Source organism: Haliotis rubra, unplaced genomic scaffold (assembly GCF_003918875.1).
Source record: "Haliotis rubra isolate DU_JTF1 unplaced genomic scaffold, ASM391887v1 Scf1962, whole genome shotgun sequence".
In the NCBI taxonomy this organism is placed as follows: Eukaryota; Metazoa; Mollusca; class Gastropoda; order Lepetellida; family Haliotidae; genus Haliotis; species Haliotis rubra.
The window spans coordinates 50,095-73,714 of NW_025765961.1; the positions used below are offsets into that span (position 1 = coordinate 50,095).

Here is a 23,620-nt window from a genome sequence, read left to right on the forward strand (position 1 = left end):
TGATAGTTCAGTGTTAAGAGATGTATAGTTTTCAGTGAAAACTAATGAAGAGTGATTTTTGATGATAAATAGAATCTCACCCTCGTGTCTACTGATACCACCATACCAGACAAGGCGGCATCAGTAGACATTTGGGTGAGATTTTCTATATATTTCAAACCACTGGTGAGCAGTGTCATGTTTATGCATGAGTTACATCTAACAAAACGGCGCCCTGAAAATAATTCAGCCCCTGATTAGGAAAAAACTAACCTAGTGTATTGTGTTAGTAAATTAAAATTTTAGTCTATCACAAATGTTTATGCATCGATGTTATCAACGACACTAATTTCACATCGAGTTCTTCCTATCGACGATATTTCCGATTATCAATCGTTTTAGCCAGCCCTATTGGTGCATACTTCTAAGGAAACTGAAAATGTATTTGAGGACCACCTCCGTGGTATATTGGTTAGAGCGTCCGCCCGGAGTGCGGAAGGTCGCGGGTTCGATCCCCGACCGCGTCATACCAAAAGACGTTAAAATATGGTACTTGTTGGTCCCTGCCTGGCGCTCGGCATTAATGGGTACAACAAGGACTGGTCGGCTCGGAGTCAGTATAATGTGTCTGGGTGGGGTATTCATGCTTCACTGCGGCATAGTATCTCAGTGGGCTAGCACTATAAAACCAGCTTAAGTCTGGGCTAGTACAAGCAGCCGCACATACACATACACACGCATGCACGTCGTCATATGAGCGAAATATTCTCAAGCACGACGTTTAACCCAATTCCACCACCACCACGAAAATGTGTTTAAATGAAAGCTCATCCGATCCATGGGTTAAAAATATGCCTAGTACTTTGGGACATCTACTGTGGAATGTGTCATTTATTATATGTATTCCATTATCATGTCTACCACCTTCTCTAAAAGACAATACACACAAAGCCAAATGGATGTCACTGTGGAATGGGCCTACTACAGAAGCGTGCATCAGATTTACAACATTACAATTTTCACGGACCCTCGACAACTGCATAGTGTAAGTCTACTATTGTGAATGTCGGATATAACAATGATCGGTAAATACAATTAAATAATCAGGGACGATGAACTATTAACACCTTACAGATTTTGTACTTCGAAAACATGATCTAGTCAGTAATTATACCTCCATCCCAAATACGGCAATCTGTCGGGTGAAGGTCAAACAAACCAGATGAGTGGTTAAGGAACGAGAGCTAATCAAACATTTATGAACAAAGTATCAATATTAATAGTGAACATTATACACCTAGAAGAATGATAAAATACACTTCTACGCAACAACTTCAAGAGCATGGACACAAAAAGACAAAAACTTATGTAAGATAGCCACAAATGCAATAGTTACTGTCCATCTCAAACACCTCACATCATTAGTAAGTATTGGTTTACGCCGCTTTAGCAATATTCCACCAACATCACGGCGGGGGATACCAGAAATTGGCTTCACACATTGTATCCATGGGGAATCGATTCCAGGCCTTCGGCGTGGGGAGCAAACGCTTTTACCACTAACCTCTGTTCCCCTCACATCAGGAACGACCCTCACTTCTTGATGCATTTGGTGAAGAAGGAGACAACGTTAATAATATCCGGGATGAAGATGCAGGAGAACATGACGGAAACGATGGCGAGGCAGGTCGTCCCGGACACGGTTGCAGTTGGACGTTTGTCTTTGGCGCTCGTCTTCTTCCGGAGAAAGGCAGCCGTTTCTCGGGGATTCACGGTCAAGTTCGCCTTCCTTTCGTCCATGACTTCAGATAAAGCTGCAGGACTGAGATTCCTCTTGCAGCGACACTGGCAGTTTTGTTTTAGCGCCGGTGTGGTTGTTGGTGTCGACGTTGTGGTTGGAACCTCCGTAGTACCCACTGTAGTCGATGGCGTTGAGCTGGACATGGCGACCACTGACGAAAGACTATGGAACGACTGTGTTGATGGTTCGAAGGTAGAGGAAATGTTCAGTTCAACATCGGTAATAGATGGTGAAGAGGAAAGATTATAGCTTGAAGAAGAGACAGAAGGGACAAATGAGGACTGGTCACTGCTTGAAAAGGAGGATGAGGAGGCTGACAAGTTATAAGCTGCTTTGCTTGAAGAGTAGTTTGTCGAAACGGATGAAGACTGGACCAAACTGGTGCCTACAGGTGTTACATTTCTGTAGGTTTGGAAATCAGTGGTACTGCTTGTCAAGGTTACCTCGAGTGAACTACTGGTCAAGGAAACCGCTGGGGTACTGCTGATAAAGGTTATCTCAGGGGTACTGCTGCTCAAGGTCACCGCAGGGTTACAGCTGGTCAAGGACACCGCAGGGTTACTGCTGGTCAAGGGCTTGTTTGTTAATCTGCTGGTCAAAGTCACCTCAAAGGTACTGCTAGTAAAGCGGACTTCAGGGGGAGTGCTAGAGATGAGTGGAACTTCTTGTGTACTTGATGTCTCATAAACACTGCTGCTGCTCACGTACGTCCCTGTCAATAAAATAATTAGCATAAATGTAGCATATTGATTAGAATATCACTTTTATTACTTCAATCAACAGTGAAATCGTAGCATTTCGGCTCCCGATCGCGTTGAATTTTTCCCGTGACGTCACAGGAACAAAGAAATGAGAACAATACAGATGAAAGTAATATCTATCTGTAGTTTCCTTTGGTGGTATAGTGGAACAGTCCCCAGTTGGTGGTGCAGAGTTGCATCCCTTGGACCTTTATGATAGGATTGTCGGAACCTGGAACGACCGGTTATGCTTGTGGGTTTGTCGGCACCACATGAGTTTGTGGTGGTGGGTGGTCTTGTGCATAGAGCGCAGGTCACAAATCAGGTGAAGTTAAGCAACGAGGGGCGCGGAGAATTCTTGGATGGGTGACCGTGTTTGACAGCTTGACTCCTGAGAGTTTCTAGGACATCAGTCCTGCATCAAAACGAAGCACCTATATGGTCACACCTTAGGCAAGTGAGTTTGATCAAATCGCCTCTGTTCAACCAGCAGAAAATGGGTACCCGGTGGAATAAGTCCTGAGACTATTAACCTTCCAGCGCCTCACAGGCAGCTTGGGTTATCCGGTGCAATAATGTATATCATGTTTTATACGCTCAGAGCATTCCCTGCAGCTTGGAGTTCAGCGCTATATAAGTGGCCAATTATATTATTATGAGTTTCATGAACTTGGTAAACGTATGATACCTATCTTACCTCGGGATTTCCTCCCACTTTAAGCAGACACGTAGTGACATAACCGGCATACTCACTCATTTTAAGGAAATGGAGGAAGCATTAAAGCCTTTCATTTACGCTAAAATCTAAATTACATGATGTGATTTACACACCTATAGAACAAACCACTGGGAGTGTTCTGTGGATATACAAGTTAGCTATCATTAATATAAGCGACCATTAGTAGCTACAAACACCATCACTAACACAGTTCGTCGCTACAGCGAAACGTCGCCCAGATCAATAATAAGGAAGTTGTATATTCCTAGGACTCTCCCCGTTGTTCATCATAACAACTTAAATGCCACTCAAAGAATTTACCTATGGAATAAAAGGTCCAAGACACATCCTCTGTATAACACATCATTATCGCGAAACCCCAACGAGAACATTGGTCAAAAGCGTCGCTCACGGCACGGTCGGGGTAGGTACGATATGAATCTGGGTAGTTGTTGTACCAGCAAAAACATGTTGCCTTTGCTCGGGGAGAAGATACGGGTAGAGATGTTTCCACGGCTACACTGGTTGCTGTAAATGACAACATTGAGAAAAAATATACTATCTCAGGATCTTCCGATCAAGCCCAACGTCAAGTGATATAACAAGGTTTGATCCCTCATACGAAATACCAAAATCAGATTCCATTGTATTGTATTTTACATCAGATTCAATTGTATCAAACGTGTCCCCAGATTACTGTGTATCGTAAATTAAATCAGATTCCGGATTTATCGATATTTGAAAACTCACGACAAATAGGGATGGAACACAAGGAAGGGGCCCCCGTTTCCTTGTAGCACCACGGTCTTGACATGGAACCAAGTGGGTTCCTGCAGTAAGAGCTGGCTGCGCCCGAATCTATGCCAGTGAAGACCAATTCATTAAGAGCTAGAGAGTTCCAGTGGCCGCAGGACGTACCATTAGCTTTACCGATTCTTCCAGAGTAGGTTCTACCATCTCCTTGACGACACACGCTGTCTGCGAGTACCAAAGGGCAATAATTGTGTTTTATTTAAAACTGATAGCATTATCATTCATATATACACACGGAAAGGTTAAGACATACCCTTTCATATACTTGAACTCTGTCATATGTTAGCTAATGTTAGAGGTACTAAAGCACTGCCAAACATTGGTCACCACGGCTTTCACAATCCCGGAAAGGAATCAGCCCAACAAAAGTACGAGAATCTGTACTCTACTGAGAGAGTGTAATCCCAAATATACCATGCGTTACATGTACATTCGACCACTTTCTAAATTGCATTGTGTATTCATAAAACGGGAATCGAACTGATAAACTTTGTATTTAGGTAGTTAAAGATATTATCTAATCTGTATATTACCGCAAAGTTGTATGGGGCAGTATTCGATCTGAGAAGGTGATATGTAACAGAACGGGTAGTAGGCTGTCGTTGAAGGTGCCCGGCATTTGCTGCCGATTTCCTGGAAGGAGTAATCTGGGAAGTTTTCGATTGAGTAGCCAATGTCCGGCCAGACGATGCAAGGCTTGCCCGTGACGGTGAAGTTCAAGTCGCCTTTGTAGTCGCGTCCATTGTCTTGCTGTTTGCACTGCAGAGCTAGAAGTTGGTATATGGTTGTTATATCCGATAAAAAAAATTACATCCTGACATTGAACATCAGTGCTAACATTGAGTGAATGTGATCATGGTTAGCTATATGGTGGGATGAGACATGTAACGGCTTACCTTCTGGCGCCTCACAGGCAGCTTGGGTTATCCGGGGTAATTATAATCAGATTGTTTGGGCGCATGCATTGTACATGGAGAAAAGCGCATGATTATTATGCTTTACAGATTACAGATAGTATGCAGCAGAGAGGGTTAGGGTGATCCTGGCACAGTCATGTTGGTAGGGCTCATCATCAGCCCCCTCTACACGCAGCCCAGACAGTGAACGGGACTTCTCCAAGGAAGCGATGCCTAGTCGAACACAACAAGAACTTTCCGGAGAATATGTAGACTCCCCAACATTGCAGCCTTCTGCAGTGTCAATGGAGACCTCGGGCACTCTCCTGATCTGCGCCAAGAGATCAGGAGGTACCAAACCAAGGGCACCGAGAACAATGGGGAGTCTGACGACAGTGTACTTGGGATGCCAGCGAGACATTTCAAAGGCAAGATGGTCGCATATTTAGCACATTTCCGGAATCTCGCCAATCACGTTGCTGTCAAAAGGGACATAACATTCAATGATAAAAATGAATTCATTGGCTTTGTCAAAAAGCACAAGATCAGGTTTGTTGACAGAATTCTTCTGAGGCTGTACATGGGCCTATTCCACAGACGTTTGAAAGCATCATCTTCCATGACGCCCTGGACATGTTCAGGGTCGTACCATGGATGGACCTCGGAGTCAAAGCCAGGAGCATGGCGAAGACGAGCCATGCCATCATATCGTTTAAGATATGCTGTTTGTGCCAAGGAAGGGCACCCACTGACAAAGTGTTGGACAGTCTCTGAAAATTCATTGCACTTCAACACATTTCATGTTAATATTTTCTTAAAGAATCACATTTTTTATGCGATTACGAGTGGGAAGTAACTGGTCCTGAGCAGCAAAAGGAAGCCCTCAGTTTTGCACTTGACACCAGCCGACTTCATCCAGGCGAAGGAGACGGTTGGATTGCTATTCTGTTCCACACACTACATATATACACGATGCAGTGGTGTCTCAGAATGTTTCTCCACAAACGACCCACTCTGAGCAGATTTGGTGAAGGACTTCACCTGGTTTACTCCCATCACTGTACCGTCCAGCAGTACATTGCCATTAACAAAATCAACCTCAAGTTTCAGATTCTGTCCACCAGCCTTGGCACGCTTAAAATAGCTGTGGAATTGCTTGTTTTCATCATGAGTCTTGACATGCATCACCAGAGGATCATCTGATAAATACATATGTGCAAAAGTACACAAAACAATTCTATCATGAAGAGCCTCCACATTAATCAAACCCCGACCTCCAGAATTGATTGGCATATATAAACGATTAAGAGAGGAACGAGGGTGGTGAGCTGTGTTTTCAGACAAGGGAAAGACTGGCACAGCCAAAGTATTGGTGGCTTTAACCTTGTTTCGAGCATTAAGCTCTGAGCTCCAGAATTTCTTTAAGCGAGCTTTATACTCGGCCCGAAGTTTGTCTTGAATCTGGGCATTCTGGAGCTTGTCTCGAACTTGCATTCCAAGAAAGGTGTAGGCCTGATCTTATTATTATCATTATTATGGTTTTGTGTACGAGGGTTAAAATGCTCCACGCCTCACATAGAAGAAAATGTATAACAGTGAAATCATTTGTGGACATTAAATTATGTCACAGAGGTCGCGGACAGTCCTTGGACAGGTGACCGTGTTTGGCAGCTTGGCTCCTGATAGTTCCTTGGACTTCAGTCCTGCCCCACAACCAAGCACACGTGATACATGTGGTCCCACAGGAGGGAGGTTTGTATGAATGCAGTGAACGGGTACCCGGTGGGATACGTCAAATGACTGTTCACCTTCTAGCGCCTAACAGGCAGCTTGGATTATTATTACCTTCACAAAGTCTTCAGCCAGTTGAGCAAATCGTTTTGCTGTTACAAGTCAGAAAAAACGAGAGTATAAGAAATAGACAAACTTGAGACACAAACGTGCATTCATTGTCTTTCAAGTGTGGCACTTGTCAATAACTTGTCAATTCATTCTATGTGAGGCTCAGAACCTGTGAGTCATCCGCTGTTTCTGGATCCTTGTCATGCAATAGACATGTTACACAAAGACAGGCTCCGAGGAGGTGAAAGTTGAAAGTTGTGTCTGTTGACGGGTACCCGGTAGAAAGAAATATTGAATGCTGGAGCTCTTAAAGTTCATCGAAAATTTTGTTTTAGTAATTCGTTCTGTAATACGGTTACCTCACACATTTTTCATGAAATAGATCAAAGATCAGATTAACCTCCTTAATAGCAACATCTCCAGACAATTCAAATCATAAGAAAGATATGATACTTTATGGATAACAACTTAATTTTGTTATGATGCGATGTTTCGGTATAGATTCTTATACCGTTGCTTGAATACCTTTCTTTTTATTCATCAACGCCATCAAAATCATAGCCAACCAACGGCAAGAATAACTCACTCTGGCAAGTTTCAGTTCTTAGATCATGGCAAAGACAAAAATACAGGTTGTAAAACACCACGATGTGCATTTGAATTTGAACAAAAAAATTGTTTGGAGCTAGGAAATTTTAAAAACATCTATCGACTTTTTTTCTGATTCCTGCTAAACATTGATATACAGGTTATAAAAATCTCTTTGGCGTCGGGAACTGTCGACAGAAAGAACAGAAAGAACGTTTGTGTCCCACATACCACCTTGTGATGCACTTCGTCCATACACTTCGATCTCACAAACTGGGTTTGAAGATCCTCCTGTGACGTTCACCGTGTCTGCAAACGGGTATCCTTGACATATGAACGCTGTCATATCGTATCCTTCCATTGACGCCGAAGGGTAGATCCTCAGGCAGGTTTTGGACGTCTTGCTGCCACTGATCGTCAGCGTCACAGACATGTCTGAGTTCTCTACTGCAAAATAAACAAAAAAAATATTAAATACTGGAATGGATGATTTCACGATCATAAAAAAATGTAATTCCGTGTTATCGCTCTCAGGAGTTTTCACGTTCCGGCCTTTCAAGTTCTTGAGATCTACTGTTCTCGTCTTTCTGCGTTCTGACGTTCTGACGTTCTGAAGTTCTGAAGATCTGAATGGCGTTCTGAAGTTCTGACGTTCTGACGTTTTGACGTTCTGACCTACGCGTGTACATTTCAACTGTTGCGCCAATTAAAAGTACTGCGAGAACGATGAACTGTCCTTTCAAGATAATCTCAATATCAAATGGTCTATCCTAAATAGACTACAACACTACGCGCACAAAAATAAGTTCCACCCACATCTAGCACACATCTTTTGGAAACATTTTGGCCACTTGTTTCAGCGAGTGAGTGAGTTTAGTTTTACGCGGCACTCAGCGATATTCCAGCTATATGGCAGCGCTCTGTAAATAATCGAGTCTGGACCAGGCAATCCAGTAGTCAACAGCATGAGCATCGTTCTGCGCAATTGGGAACCTATGACATGTGTCAACCAAGTCAGCGAGCCTGACCACCCAATCCCGTTAGTTGCCTCTTACAACAAGCATGGGTTACTGAAGATCAATATTCTAACTCGGACCTTCACGGGTACATTGGACGTCTGAAGGCTGGGGAGTCACAGTCTACCGTTGCTCGCCACCTCAATTGTCACCAGAGTACCATCAGACGTTTATGGGACCGATATCAACAATCCAGTTCTACGCAAGATCAGCCTCGAAGTGGTATACGCAGTATTATCACTGCAACGCGGGATCGAACTGTCACAGCAACTGCAAGTGCGGTGCCCGGTTTGACGAGAGTGACGGCTCAAACCATTCGTAATCGTATACGAAAAGCTGGACATCAAAAAGCAAGACCGCATTTTGGCTCTGTGCTGCGACGACTACCTTCACGTCGACGGGTCCAGTAGTGCAGTAACGTTCGATTCTGGAATCTATCGACATGTATGGTTCAGTGATGAATAACGCTTTCTGCTTCAGTGTCGTGACGGAAGAGCACATGTCTATTGACGTCGAAATGAACGTTTTGCCCAGATTTGTGTCGCCCAGGTTGACCGATATGGTGGTGGAGGGGTCATGATGTGAGGAGCCATATCCTACACGTAATATGTAAATTGTGTGCATTCAGGCCAATTTAGCTGCTATTTGATACAGAGACGATATCATATGGGTCCCCATGTTTCCGATCATTGACAGCCAGGGGAGTTGTTCCAGAAAGATAATGTCAGGCGTCACACAATTGTAAGCGTTAGTAAGAATTACACCAATATGCTCAATATCACGGCGAATCAAGTGGACTTGACTATTATTAGCGGATCCTGGCACAACCAAGGGTTTCAATTCTGTTCCACTTTAAAACCAACCGTAGCACAATAGCACATATACACACACCATACAGTAACACGCACACACACGGACACGTACAAACACACACATACCTACACACGTAGCTGAACCCAAACAGTAATTAGTAAGTAATTACAACAAACGTTAATTACTTGGCCCTAACCACTTACGACTTGTAGATACGACGATCCATTGCACCTCGCTACGAGTCATCAGGTTCAGCTCTATCTCATCAACGTCATCACACGTGCTTCTGTCGTCGTCGATCACAGCTGGCAGTAGAGACGCAGCTTGTCGGGCCAGATTCTCCATTTCTGAAAGATATTGTTTTGTATTCTTGAGGAAGTCCTTTATCCTACCGAGACAGATAATTACGCGTACGATGGTGTGTTACTGGTGACGCTATTATGGTGTGTTACTGGTAACGCTGTGATGATGTATTACTGGGCAAATAGGATGGTGTGTTGCTTGGCGCCATGAGATGGTGAGTTACTGGGCAATATAGGACGATGAGTTACTGGGCAATATGGGATGATATGTTACTGGGCAATATAGGATGATGTGTTACTGGGCAACATAGGATGGTGTGTTACTGGGCAACATAGGATGGTGAGTTACTGGGCACTATTCGGTGTGTTTCTGGGGACGCTATTTTAATGTGTTAGCTGGTAACGATGTGATGATGTGTAACTAGTGTAACTAGGCAATATAGGAAGCTGTGTTGCTTGGCGCCATGAGATGGTGTGTTACTGGGCAATAAAGGGTAATGTGTTACTGGGCAACATAGGATGGTGAGTTACTGGGCACTATTCGGTGGTGTGTTTCTGGGGACGCTATTATAATGTGTTAGCTGGTAACGATGTGATGATGTGTAACTAGTGTAACTAGGCAATATAGGATGCTGTGTTGTTTGGCGCCATGAGATGGTGTGTTACTGGGCAATAAAGGGTAATGTGTTACTGGGCAACATAGGATGGTGAGTTACTGGGCACTGTTCGGTTGTGTGTTTCTGGGGACGCTATTATGGTGTGTTACTGGACACTGTGTGATGATGTGTTACTGGGCAATATAGGATGATGTGTTGATTGGCGCGATTAGATGGTGAGTTACAGGGCAATACAGGGTGATGAGTTACTGGGCAATATAGGTTGATGTGTCGCTGGGCAGTATTGGATGGTGTGTTACTGGGTAAAATAGGATGGTGAGTTACTAGGTCATTTAGGGTGGTGAGTTACTCGGGAATATTGGATGGTGAGTTACTGGCAATATACAAATGTAGGCTCGTGTTTTACTGAACACTCTAGGGATTAATTACTTGGCCATGTGTTACTTGGGAGGATTCATAATTTAGGTAAATTTGGATGGTGTGTTTCTCGGCAAAATTCGATGGTGTGTTAATGGGTAATATTGAATGGTGTGTTACTGGGCAATATCAGATTGTAAGTTACGGGTAATATTGGATGGTCTGTTACTGGGCAAAATAGGATGGTGAGTTACTGGGTAATATTGGATGGTATGTGACTTGGCAAAAATGGATGGTGTATTACTGGGTAATATTGGATGGTGTGTTACTGGTCAATATAGGATAGAGAGTTACTGGGCAACATAGGATGGTGAGTTACTGGGTGATATTTGATGGTGAGTTAATTGGCAATATAGGATGGTTAGTTACTAGGCAATATGGGATGGTGTGTTACTTTACAAAATAGGATAGTGAGTTACTAGGTCATATAGGATGGTGAGTTACTCGGGAATATTGGAAGGTGAGTTACTGGCAATATACAAATGTAGGCTCGTGTGTTACTGAGCACTCTAGGGATTAATTACTTGGCCATGTGTTACTTTGGGAGGATTGATAATTACGGTCACCGAAACCGTCGATTTTTAGTTTGTGTTTTACCTTAAATTATTCGCTGGCAGTTATTTAATTTGGCATCTTAGAATAAAAATACAATTCGCTCTACACCCATGTATAATGCAATAAAGCACACTTTTGCCCTGAACAAGTACAACATTTAAGTCATCGTACTTTAGCTAGAATAGCTCAGGGCAGAAGTGTGCTTTATTTCACTATGCATGGGAGTAGAGCGAACTGTATTTCTTAAATATATCATGGCGTGTTACTGTGCACTCTGGGATGGTGCATTACTGAGCTGTCAGTGGTGGTGTATTATTGGGCACTAAAGGATGGCGAGTTACTGGGCACTAATGGAAGGAGAGCTACTGGGCACTAATGGATTGAGAGCTACTGGGCACTAATGGATGGAGAGTTACTGGGCACTACAGGATGGAGAGCTACTGGGCACTAATGGATGGAGAGTTACTGGGCACTAATGGATGGAGAGTTACTGGGCACTAATGGATGGAGAGCTACTGGGCACTAATGGATGGAGAGTTACTGGGCACTTTTTGGATGGAGAGTTACTGGGCACTATTGGATGGAGAGTTACTGGGGAATATTAGATGGAGGGTGACTGGACACTATTGGATTGAGAGTTACTGGGCACTAGTGGATGGAGAGTCACTGGGCACTATTAGATGGAGAGTTACTGGGCACTAGTGGATGGAGAGTTACTGGGCACTATTAGATGGAGAGTTACTGGGCACTATCTGATGGAGAGTCACTGGGCACTATTGGATGGAGAGTTACTGGGCACTAGTGGAGGGAGAGTCACTGGGCACTAGTGGATGGAGAAGTTACTGGGCAATATATGATGGTGAGTTACTAGGCAATATAGGATGGTGAGTTACTGGGCAATATAGGATGGTGAGTTACTGGGCAATATAGGATGGCGTGTTACTAGGCAATATAGGATGGTGTGTTATTTGGCAATATTGGATGGTTAGTTACTGGCAATATACAAATGTAGGCTCGTGTGTTACTGAGCACTCTAGGGATTAATTACTTGGCCATGTGTTACTTGTGAGGATTGATAATTACGGTCACCGAAACCGTCGATTTTTAGTTTGTGTTTTACCTCAAATTTTTTGTCGGTAATTATTTAATTTGGCATCTTAGAAAAGAAATACAATACGCTCTACTCCCCTGAACAGTGAAACAAAGCACACTTTTGCCCTGAACTAGTATAACGTTAAAGGCATCGTACTCTAGCTATAATAGCTGAGGGCAGAAGTGTGCTTTATTTCAATATACATGGGAGGAGAGTGAACTGTATTTCTTAAATATATCATGGCGTGTTACTGTGCACTCTGGGATTGTGCATTACTGAGCTGTCAGTGGTGGTGTATTTTTGGGCGGTAATGGATGGCGAGTTACTGGACACTATTGGATGGAGAGTTACTTGGTACTAATGGATGGTGTGCTGCTGGGCACTAATGGATGGTGTGTTACTGGGCACTAATGGATGGAGAGTTACTTGGTACTAATGGATGGTGTGCTACTTGGCACTAACAGATTGAGAGTTACTGGGCACTTATAGATGGAGAATTACTGGGCACTATTGGTTGGAGAGTTACTGGGCACTATTGAATGGTGTGTTACTGGGCACTGTTGGATGGTGTATTGCTGAGCACTACTGATGGAGAGTTACTGGGCACTAAATGGAATAAATGTTTGTCACAGAACTAGAAATTCCAAAGTAGAACAGAATGCTGAATACCGTTTCGACCATGACACTATGTCTACAAACATCCTACCTTTACAGAAAATAGAAGGGGTAGTCCAGTATCCTCCGAAGTGACATGTTATGACAGGGTTCCCTCCAGCATAGCGGTAGGGAGGGACGCAGCTGTATACAGCCGTTGAATTCCAGTAGGTGCTTGTAAAATTGGCCCGGGCTCCAACCACAATCGGGGGTCTCTCACACTCGCCTGTGTGGAGGTATATAATGACACTATGTATCTCTACACACAGGGACCTACTTCGAGATATCCGAAGCGATAGACCATGTATGAATAAATGTATGACAATGATTAATATCACTCACAGGGTAACGATTGGTGCAAATAGAATCAAAGGAATGTCGAAATAATACATGTAAGTAGACTCTTCAAAAAAAGAAACGCACAGGCCCAACGTAAGGAAATGTATTTAAGTGTACATAAGTCACTTATGCTAGAACACAGATGAAGGACATTCGACACATGTATGAACATATGTATTTCTGCCATTGTCAGCATTAATTCAGTTCACTCACTGCACATGTGTGGACACACGGGAGCGTTCGTGTCAGTACCTGGTGACGCCACCGCTTGCAGGAGTCACTGCTCGACTCCTCCTTGGGAGGGATTGCACAAGTCGTCGAATTTTGCTTGAGGAATTCTTCGGCATTCCTCCTGCAACGCATTCTGCAAGTGTCTGAGGCTGCTGATGACGTTTGTGGACGCTTGGTTCAGTTTCGCCCCATAGATGCTCGATCGGGTTCAGATCATGCGATAGAGAAGGCTAGGGAAGGACATATGCATTGGAGAGATAAGCACCGGTTACACTGTTATACCGGTTACGGTGTGGGATCAAGTGTTGTCGTGTTGAAACAGCTCCGTCTGTCGGTTAAAATGTCGGAGAATGTGACGATTAAGTCGATGAAGCAATTTGCTGTAAGACTGCCTTGAACCACCGCTAGCTCGGATCTACCCGTGTAGGACATGGCTCCCCACATCACGACGCTTCTCCACCAAATCTGTCCACCTGTCGAACGCAATTCGGCGCAAAACGTTCGTGTCAACGTCGATAAACACGTTGTCTCAAATCCCGTCGTTGCAAGAGGAAATGCGATCCATCGCTGAACCAAACGCGTCGCTTGTACCTTGTTGCATCATTAGACACGTCGTTGTCGATGTAGTCATGTCAGGTTTTGGTCGATATACTCGTATTCCTACTTTTATCAGAAGATTCCTGATGTTTGGTAGGAAATCTTCGAAGACCAGGCATCTGTCTTGCAGTGTCCGTTGCTGTAGCAAGGTGACACACCCGGATGGATCGGTCTGAGCAGGAGTGGTCACTGTTGGGCTTCCACTTCTGGGACGATCTTGGATGGAATTGATGCGGGCATATAGATGCCATAATCGAGATATGGCGCTTGTGGTCGTTGAAGTGTCTTGCAACGGCAGCCTGTGACTCCCCTGCTTCCAAACGTCCAATATTTCAGTCAGTAGCATTCAATCTTGGAAGTTTATATCTTTGTTTCCGTCGAAATGAAATGATGAATTTCGTTTGGACATTTGAAGTAGATGTCTCTACTCATGTTTCCGACACACTGGACGTGCATTAGGTGAAACATTTTTCCTGCACGCACTTTTCATGTATCATTTTCACATTTTATGACAAACTTTTACAAACACATTTTGGGATGCGTTTGCGGGCAATACACTGCAATCACGACATGATTAAAGGGAGTTAAACATAGGAACTGTCTTAATGATGACTCCTGTCAAAATATAATCAAATGGGCTGCTGAAAACGCCCGTGCGTTTCTATTTATTTGCAGAGTGTAATTATCAATCACATCACAAGTCATTTTAGGTGAAGTCGTTCCAAAAATCAATTTAGCTGGGCACTGTTCAAGAAAAAGTTTTAATGCTACGGTTACCGTTAGAACGTGTTAAGGTATGGGTTGGTTGGTTGTTGTTTAATGATGCGCTCAGCAGTATTCCAGCTATATGGCGGCGGTCTGTAAATAATCCAGTCTGAACCAGACAATCCAGGGATCAACAAAATGAGCATTGATCCACGCAATGGGGAAACGATGACATGTGTCCGCAAGCCTGGCCACCCGATCCCGTTATTCGCCTCTTACGACAGGCATGGTTAAGGTATGGGAGTTACGATTATCTAGGATCGTTTTGTGGAACGGGACCCTTACCATGGTTTCAGGAAGCAAACCGAAACATGAGTCTCATGAACCAATTCAGAAAATGACCTATTTTTCAGCCGATCCGTATTTTCACGTGTGTAAGTGAAAAGAGACACTACAAACAACTGTGGTTACACAAAATTCAAGTTCCTTGTTTCATAAGAAAATGGTATTTACAAATCAATTATAATTTTAAATCTAAAAAAAATAGTATTTCTATATTTTATGACGAGGTTTAAGACAGCATGTCGTTAACTAAGACGTGACAGACTGCCCCTGTTTGATGAGGTCGTAAAATGATTCACAATTCATCTGGCTCACTGGTTACACCTGTTATGCATTCTTTGCACTCATCGAGTGTACTATTATAACGTACAATGTGATTGATATAATATCAAGGCCATATAAGACCGCCAAATATTTCTAGCGACCGAGCCTCGTTTTGAGATTTCCACGATTTCCAGATTTCCGTGTTGTCAAATCACGCTGTACGACCAAGCACGCTGCGCCACGTGTTTGCAAGGATTAGAAGGAACGTAGTGGTGCAGTATACAAGTGATTAGATGTAACAAGTAATACTAATTAATATCTAAATATCCAGTTGAATGAATTGGTCTCAACATTCTTCACTGGTTATTGTACTGGTTATTGTAAGTTGTGCAAAAAGGACGGAACCCAGTCAGCAGGAAACAAGACCGTTATGCAATCAATGTTTTGACTTGACTCATTACCTCATCATCTTGGGGGTGATTGGGTGAGCGAGCGAGATGAGTCAGGTTTTACGCCACTTTTAGCAATATTCCAGGAATATCGCTTCAAAACATTATCTTTGAAAAAAACAGCGTTTAATAGATATAGCCTATTTGAATTTGTCAGATATTCCGCCAATCCTCTTAACTCAAATGCCATTCCTTACTCCTTACATATCATTCATACATCAATGCGTACTTTCACTGAATCGTTTACGCCAAAAAGGGTTTAGTGCTGATGTGGATTCATATGCACGCATGAGTGTGCGTGCGTGGGTAGGTGCGTACGCATAGACATGGGCCCCAAAACTGCGTCCCCACCTGTGTATCGGCTGCCGTACACCTGAATTTCACAGACTTTAGTTTGAAATCTCTTATCACGATGCAGTAGATTTATCTTCATCTTTGACCAGCCGACTTCCTCAGTCGCGCATGTGAACCTGTACGCGCCAGAATCGTAGACACCCAAACGCTTGCACAACACGGATGAAGAAGTAGTTTGCACAAAGACCTGCAGCTCTACACCTGAAACCAAAATGAAACAGCATTTTCATCCTCCGTAATTCACCTGTATTGGTGGTCAATGAGTTCGACCATGTTACTAATTCAGTTGTCTTCCCAGTGTCAGCAACATTCTGGGCGTGACCCCCTTGAGCCTACACACAGTGATGTAATGAGTCGACTTGAAAACATACTCTGTCTCCGAATAGAGGAAAATCTTCATTTCACATCGTTCAAATTATTTTTTAAAATTATTTGAAGAACGCCTACCTTCATTCAAGTTGGAAGAAATGGCTGCAGTTGTGTAGATCTGCAAGTCAAGCTCCACTTCGTGCACGTTGTAGTAGATATTGCTGTCGCTGGAGAGGGTGACTGTTAGGGAACTGGTGGTGCCACTGGATGCTCTGTAGGTTGCACACGTCTTCCTATCACCGTCCGTCATGACAATACTAGAAGCTTCCTTCCCCCTAGCTAAATCCTCTGTGCCTGCGAATTAAGTTTTAGTGAGTGAGTTTAGCTACTTTTATTCCGGCGGCAATATCACGACGGGAGACACGGAAATGGGCTTCACCCATTTTAACCATGTGGGGAATCGAACCCAGGTCTTCAGCGTGAGGAAACAGCCGCTTTAACCTAAAGGTGTGTTAGACACCTCCCCATCTTTCAAAGAACTACTGAATAACGTAGTGAATATTATATACAAATTAAAGTTTGCTAGGGTTCATTATACGGTAACTACTGTATAACGAACATGATTCTCGTGAACTGACAGATATAACGAACGAATTATTCCACTCTTATGTTAGAGCATTGCCAAAGTCACGAAGAGCTGCATCAATGGCGTGACGTAGACAGAGAGAGGTATTTAGTTCGTTCAATGTATGTTCGATGGGGTTGACATGTAGCAACCAAAATGGTCACTATATGCAGAAAATGGTCACTTGCTTTTATGAAGCACACATCAACGACCCTGCCACGATGACGTCTTTTTGTATCGTCATTGGGGATGAAGTAGGGTTCGACCGCAACAGCGTGTACTTTCACCTAAATATCCATAATGCGATACGGGGAACCCCTGTCATCTCGCCCGGCTGTTGGACCTCAAATCTTACATCTATTCCAAAGCGGTCAAGATCCGGGTTCAAATGGATCTTCAGCAACCCATGCTTGTCGTAAGAGGCGATTAACGGGATCGTGTGGACATACTCGCTGACGTGGTTGACACATGTCATCGTATTCCAGTTGCGTGGATCGATGTTCATGATGGTGATCACTGGATTGCCTGGTCCAGACATGAATATTTATAGACGGCCGCCATATAGCTGGAATATTGCTGAGTGCGGCGTAAAACAATAGACAAACAAAATCATAGCGGTCATTTTCAGCTATAGTAGAATCTTGCAATGGGGTGTGATGATCAGTAAAACCTAGACAGTGTCATCGATAAGATCTTATAAACTTAGCATGTTTCCATACATCATTAAGATCTTACATACTTAGACACAACATGAACACTTCACACGTATCCATACATCATAACGATCTTACATACTTAGACACAATATGACATATGCTTACATACTTACACAAACCATGACGAGTGCTTACATACTTACATAAACCATGACGAGAGCTTACATACTTATACAAACCATGACTAGTCATTACATACTTACACAAATCATGACGAATGCTTACAAACTTACTCAAACCATGACTAGTACTTACATACTTACACAAAGCATGACGAGTGGTTACATACTTACACAAACAATGAAGAGTGCATACAAACTTACTCAAACCATGACTAGTACTTACATACTTACACAAACCATGACGAGTGCTTACATACTTACACAAACAATGAAGAGTGCTTACATACTTACATAAACCATGACTAGTGATTACATAGTTACATAAACCATTGCTAGTACTTATATACTTACACAAACCATGATGAGTGCTTACATACTTACACAAACCATGACGAGTACTTACATACTTACATAAACCATGACTAGTACTTACATAAAACCATGACAAGTACTACATACTTACACAAACCATGATGAGTGCTTACATACTTACACAAATCATCATGAGTGCTTACATACTTACACAAACCATGACTAGTGATTACATACTTACACAAACCATTACGATTTCTTACATAATTACACAAACCATGACGATTGCTTACATACTTACACAAACCATGACTAGTACTTACATACTTACACAAACCATGACGATTGCTTACATACTTACACAAACCATGACGTGTGCTTACATACAACACAAACCATGACGAGTGCTTACATACTTACACAAACCATGACGAGTGCTTGCATATTTACATAAACCATGACGAGTGCTTACATACCTACACGAACCATCATGAGTGTTTACATTTTTACACAAACCATGACGAGTGCTTACATACTTACACAAACAATGAAGAGTGCTTACATACTTACACAAACCATTACTAGTACTTACATACTTACACAAAACCATGACGAGTGTTTACATACTTACACAAACAATGTTTAGTACTTACATACTTACACGAATCATGACGAATGTTTACATACTTACACAGCTAATGACGAGTGCTTAAATACCTACACAAACCATGACGAGTGCTTATATACTTACACAAACCATGACTAGATCTTACATACTTACACAAAGCATGACTAGTGTTTACATAAACCATGACGAGTGCTTACATACTTACACAAACAATGACGAGTGCTTAAATACTTACACAAACCATGACTAGTGCTTACATACTTACACAGACCAAGACTAGTACTTACATACTTACATAAACCATGACTAGTACTTACATACTTACACAAACCATGATGTGTGATTGCATACTTACACATACGATGACTAGTGCTTACATACATACACAAACCATGATGAGTACTTACATACTTACACATATGATAACTAGTGCTTACATACTTACACAAACCATGATGATTGCTTACATACTTGCATAAACCATGACGATTGCATACATACTTGCACAAACCATGATGAGTGCTTACATACTTACACAAACCATGACTGCTACTTACATACTTACACAAACCATGACAAGTGCTTACATACAAAACAAATCATCATAAATGCTTACATACTTACACAAACCATGACGAGTGATTACATACTTCCACAAACGATGACTAGTGATTACATACTTCCACAAACCATGACGTGTGCTTACATACTTACACAAACCATGACGATTACCTACATACTTCCACAAGCCATGTCTAGTACTTACATACTTACACAAACCATCACTAGTACTTACATACTTACACAAACCATGACGAGTACTTACATACTTACACAAACAATGATGTGTGATTGCATACTTACACATACGATAACTAGTGCTTACATACTTACACAAACCATGACGATTGCTTACATACTTACACAAACCATGACGTGTGCTTACATACAACACAAACCATGACGAGTGCTTACATACTTACACAAACCATGACGAGTGCTTGCATATTTACATAAACCATGACGAGCGCTTACATACCTACACGAACCATCATGAGTGTTTACATTTTTACACAAACCATGACGAGTGCTTACATACTTACACAAACAATGAAGAGTGCTTACATACTTACACAAACCATTACTAGTACTTACATACTTACACAAAACCATGACGAGTGCTTACATACTTACACAAACAATGTTTAGTACTTACATACTTACACGAATCATGACGAATGCTTACATACTTACACAGCTAATGACGAGTGCTTAAATACTTACACAAACCATGACGAGTGCTTATATACATACACAAACCATGACTAGATCTTACATACTTACACAAAGCATGACTAGTGTTTACATAAACAATGACGAGTGCTTAAATACTTACACAAACCAAGACTAGTACTTACATACTTACATAAACCATGACTAGTACTTACATACTTACACAAACCATGATGTGTGATTGCATACTTACACATACGATAACTAGTGCTCACATACTTGCACAAACCATGACGAGTGCTTACATACTTACACAAACCATGACTGCTACTTACATACTTACACAAACCATGACAAGTGCTTACATACAAAACAAATCATCATAAATGCTTACATACTTACACAAACCATGACGAGTGATTACATACTTCCACAAACCATGACGTGTGCTTACAAACAACAAAAACCATGACTAGTGCTTACATACTTACACAAACCATGACGAGTGCTTACATACTTCCACAAACCATGACTAGTGATTACATACTTACACAAACCATGACGAGTGCTTACATACTTCCACAAACCATGACGTGTGCTTACAAACAACAAAAACCATGACTAGTGCTTACATACTTACACAAACCATGACGAGTGCTTACATACTTCCACAAACCATGACTAGTGATTACATACTTCCACAAACCATGACGTGTGCTTACATACTTCCACAAACCATGACGATTACTTACATACTTACACAAGCCATGTCTAGTACTTACATACTTACACAAACCATCACTAGTACTTACATACTTACACAAACCATGACGAGTACTTACATACTTACACAAACCATGATGTGTGATTGCATACTTACACATACGATAACTAGTGCTCACATACTTACACAAACCATGATGAGTGCTTGCCACACACTTACACAAACCATGGCGACTACTGACATACTTACACATATGATAACTAGTGCTTACATACTTACACAAACCATGACGAGTGCTTACATACTTGCACAAACCATGACGAGTGCTAACATACTTACCAAAACCATGACGAGTGCTTACATACTTACACAAACCATGACGAGTGCTTACATACTTACACAAACCATGACTGGTACTTACATACTTACACAAACCATGACGAGTGCTTACATACATAAACATACGATGAGGAGTGCTTACATACTTACACATACCATGACTAGTGATTACATACTTACACAAACCATGACGTGTGCTTACATAGTGACACAAACCATGACGAGTGCTTACATACTTACACAAACCATGACGAGTGCTTGCATATTTACATAAACCATGACGAGTGCTTACATACCTACACGAACCATCATGAGTGTTTACATTTTTACACAAACCATGACGAGTGCTTACATACTTACACAAACAATGAAGGTGCTAACATGCTTACAAACCATTACTGAGTACTTACATGCCACACAAAACCATGACGAGTGCTTACATGCTTACACAAACAATGTTTGAGTACTTACATACTTACACAAACCATGATGTGTGATTGCATACTTACACATACGATGACTAGTGCTTACATACATGCACAAACCATGATGAGTGTACTTACATGCTTACACATATGATAACTAGATTGCTACATGCTTACACGAACCATGATGATTGCTTACATGCTTGCCATAAACCATGACGATTGCATACATACTTGCACAAACCATGACGAGTGCTTACATGCCGCACAAACCATGACTGCTGCTTCTTACATGCTTACACACAAACCATGACAAGTGCTTACATACAAAACAAATCATCATAAATGCTTACATGCTTACACAAACCATGACGAGTGATTACATACTTCCACAAACCATGACGATTGTGCTTACAAACAACAAAAACCATGACTAGAAGCTTACATAGTTACACAAAACCATGACGAGTGCTTACATACTTCCACAAACCATGACTAGTGATTACATACTTCCACAAACCATGACGTGTTATTATATACTTACACAAACCATGACGATTACTTACATGCTTACACAAGCTTCATGTCTTAGATACTTACATGCTTACACAGACCATCACTAATTGCTTACATGCTTACACAAACCATGACGAGCACTTACATGCTTTATTAACAAACCATGATGTGTGATTGCATGCTTACACATACGATAACTAGTGCTCACATACTTACACAAACCATGACGAGTGCTTACATACTTACACAAACAATGAAGAGTGCTTACATGCTTACACATATGATAACTAGTGCTTACATACTTACACAAACCATGACGATTGCTTACATGCTTACACAAACCATGACGTGTGCTTACATACAACACAAACCATGACGAGTGCTTACATACTTACACAAACCATGACGAGTGCTTGCATATTTACATAAACCATGACGAGTGCTTACATACCTACACGAACCATCATGAGTGTTTACATTTTACACAAACCATGACGAGTGCTTACATACTTACACCAAACAATGAAGAGTGCTTACATGCTTACACAAACCATTACTAGTGCCCATGATACCACACAAAACCATGACGAGTGCTTACACACTTACACAAACAATGTTTAGTGCTTACATACTTACACGAATCATGACGAATGCTTACATACTACACACAGCTAATGACGAGGTGCTTAAATACTTACACAAACCATGACGAGTGCTTATATACTTACACAAACCATGACTATTCCGATCTTACATACTAGTGTTACACAAAGCATGACTAGTGCTAAATAATTTACACAAACAAAGACTAGTACTTAAATACTTACACAAACCATGATGTGTGATTGCACGGTCCACTTTACATACTAGTGCTTACATAAACCATGATGGGATGCGTGATTGCATGCCACACATACATAACGACTTTACACGACTAGCATGATTGGCTTACATACCACAAACCATGACGATTACTTACATACTTACGCAAACCATGACTTAGTGCTTACATACTTGGCTAACACACAAACCATGATGATTATTTACATGCTTGCACAAACCATGACAAGTGCTTACATACAAAACAAATCATCATAAATATTATATACTTACACAAACATGACATACTTGCACAAACCATGACGAGTGATTACATACTTTCACAAACCATGACGTGCTTACACACAAACCATGACGGATTACTTACATACTTAACAAGCCATGTCTTAGTACATTACATACCTTACACAAACCATCACTGACAACTTTACACAAACCTATTTTACATACTTATTACAAAACCATGATGCGTGATTGCATTATCATCATAAATGGGGCTACATGCTTACACAAACCATGATGAGTGCTTACACATACAAAACCATGGCGACTACTTACATACTTACACATATGATGACTAGTACTACATACTTTGGAAACCATGACGATTGCTTCACCACACAAACCATGACGTGCTTACATACCACAACACAAACCATGACGATTACTTACATACTTACACAAACCATGACTGGAGTGCTTGTAT

At 41.7% G+C, this 23,620-nt stretch overlaps 1 protein-coding gene and 1 long non-coding RNA gene across 2 annotated transcripts; one reads left to right on the forward strand and one right to left on the reverse strand.

Annotated features, from left to right (window-relative positions):
* Nucleotides 1–790: 790 nt before the first annotated feature.
* On the reverse strand, nt 791–16,805 carry LOC124274945. The gene is made up of 9 exons (XM_046710321.1): nt 16,573–16,805; nt 16,123–16,326; nt 12,897–13,070; nt 9,410–9,553; nt 7,609–7,824; nt 4,585–4,818; nt 3,989–4,216; nt 3,560–3,766; nt 791–2,492 (listed from the first exon to the last, which is right to left on the reverse strand). Exons 1-9 carry the CDS (start codon nt 16,742–16,744, stop codon nt 1,573–1,575), a joined length of 2,499 nt encoding a protein of 832 aa, XP_046566277.1. The 5' UTR covers nt 16,745–16,805; the 3' UTR covers nt 791–1,572.
* LOC124274946 lies at nt 5,486–15,218 on the forward strand. The gene is made up of 3 exons (XR_006898088.1): nt 5,486–5,496; nt 8,022–8,028; nt 15,077–15,218. It is a non-coding gene; the product is annotated as an uncharacterized LOC124274946 (long non-coding RNA).
* Nucleotides 16,806–23,620: the final 6,815 nt, after the last annotated feature.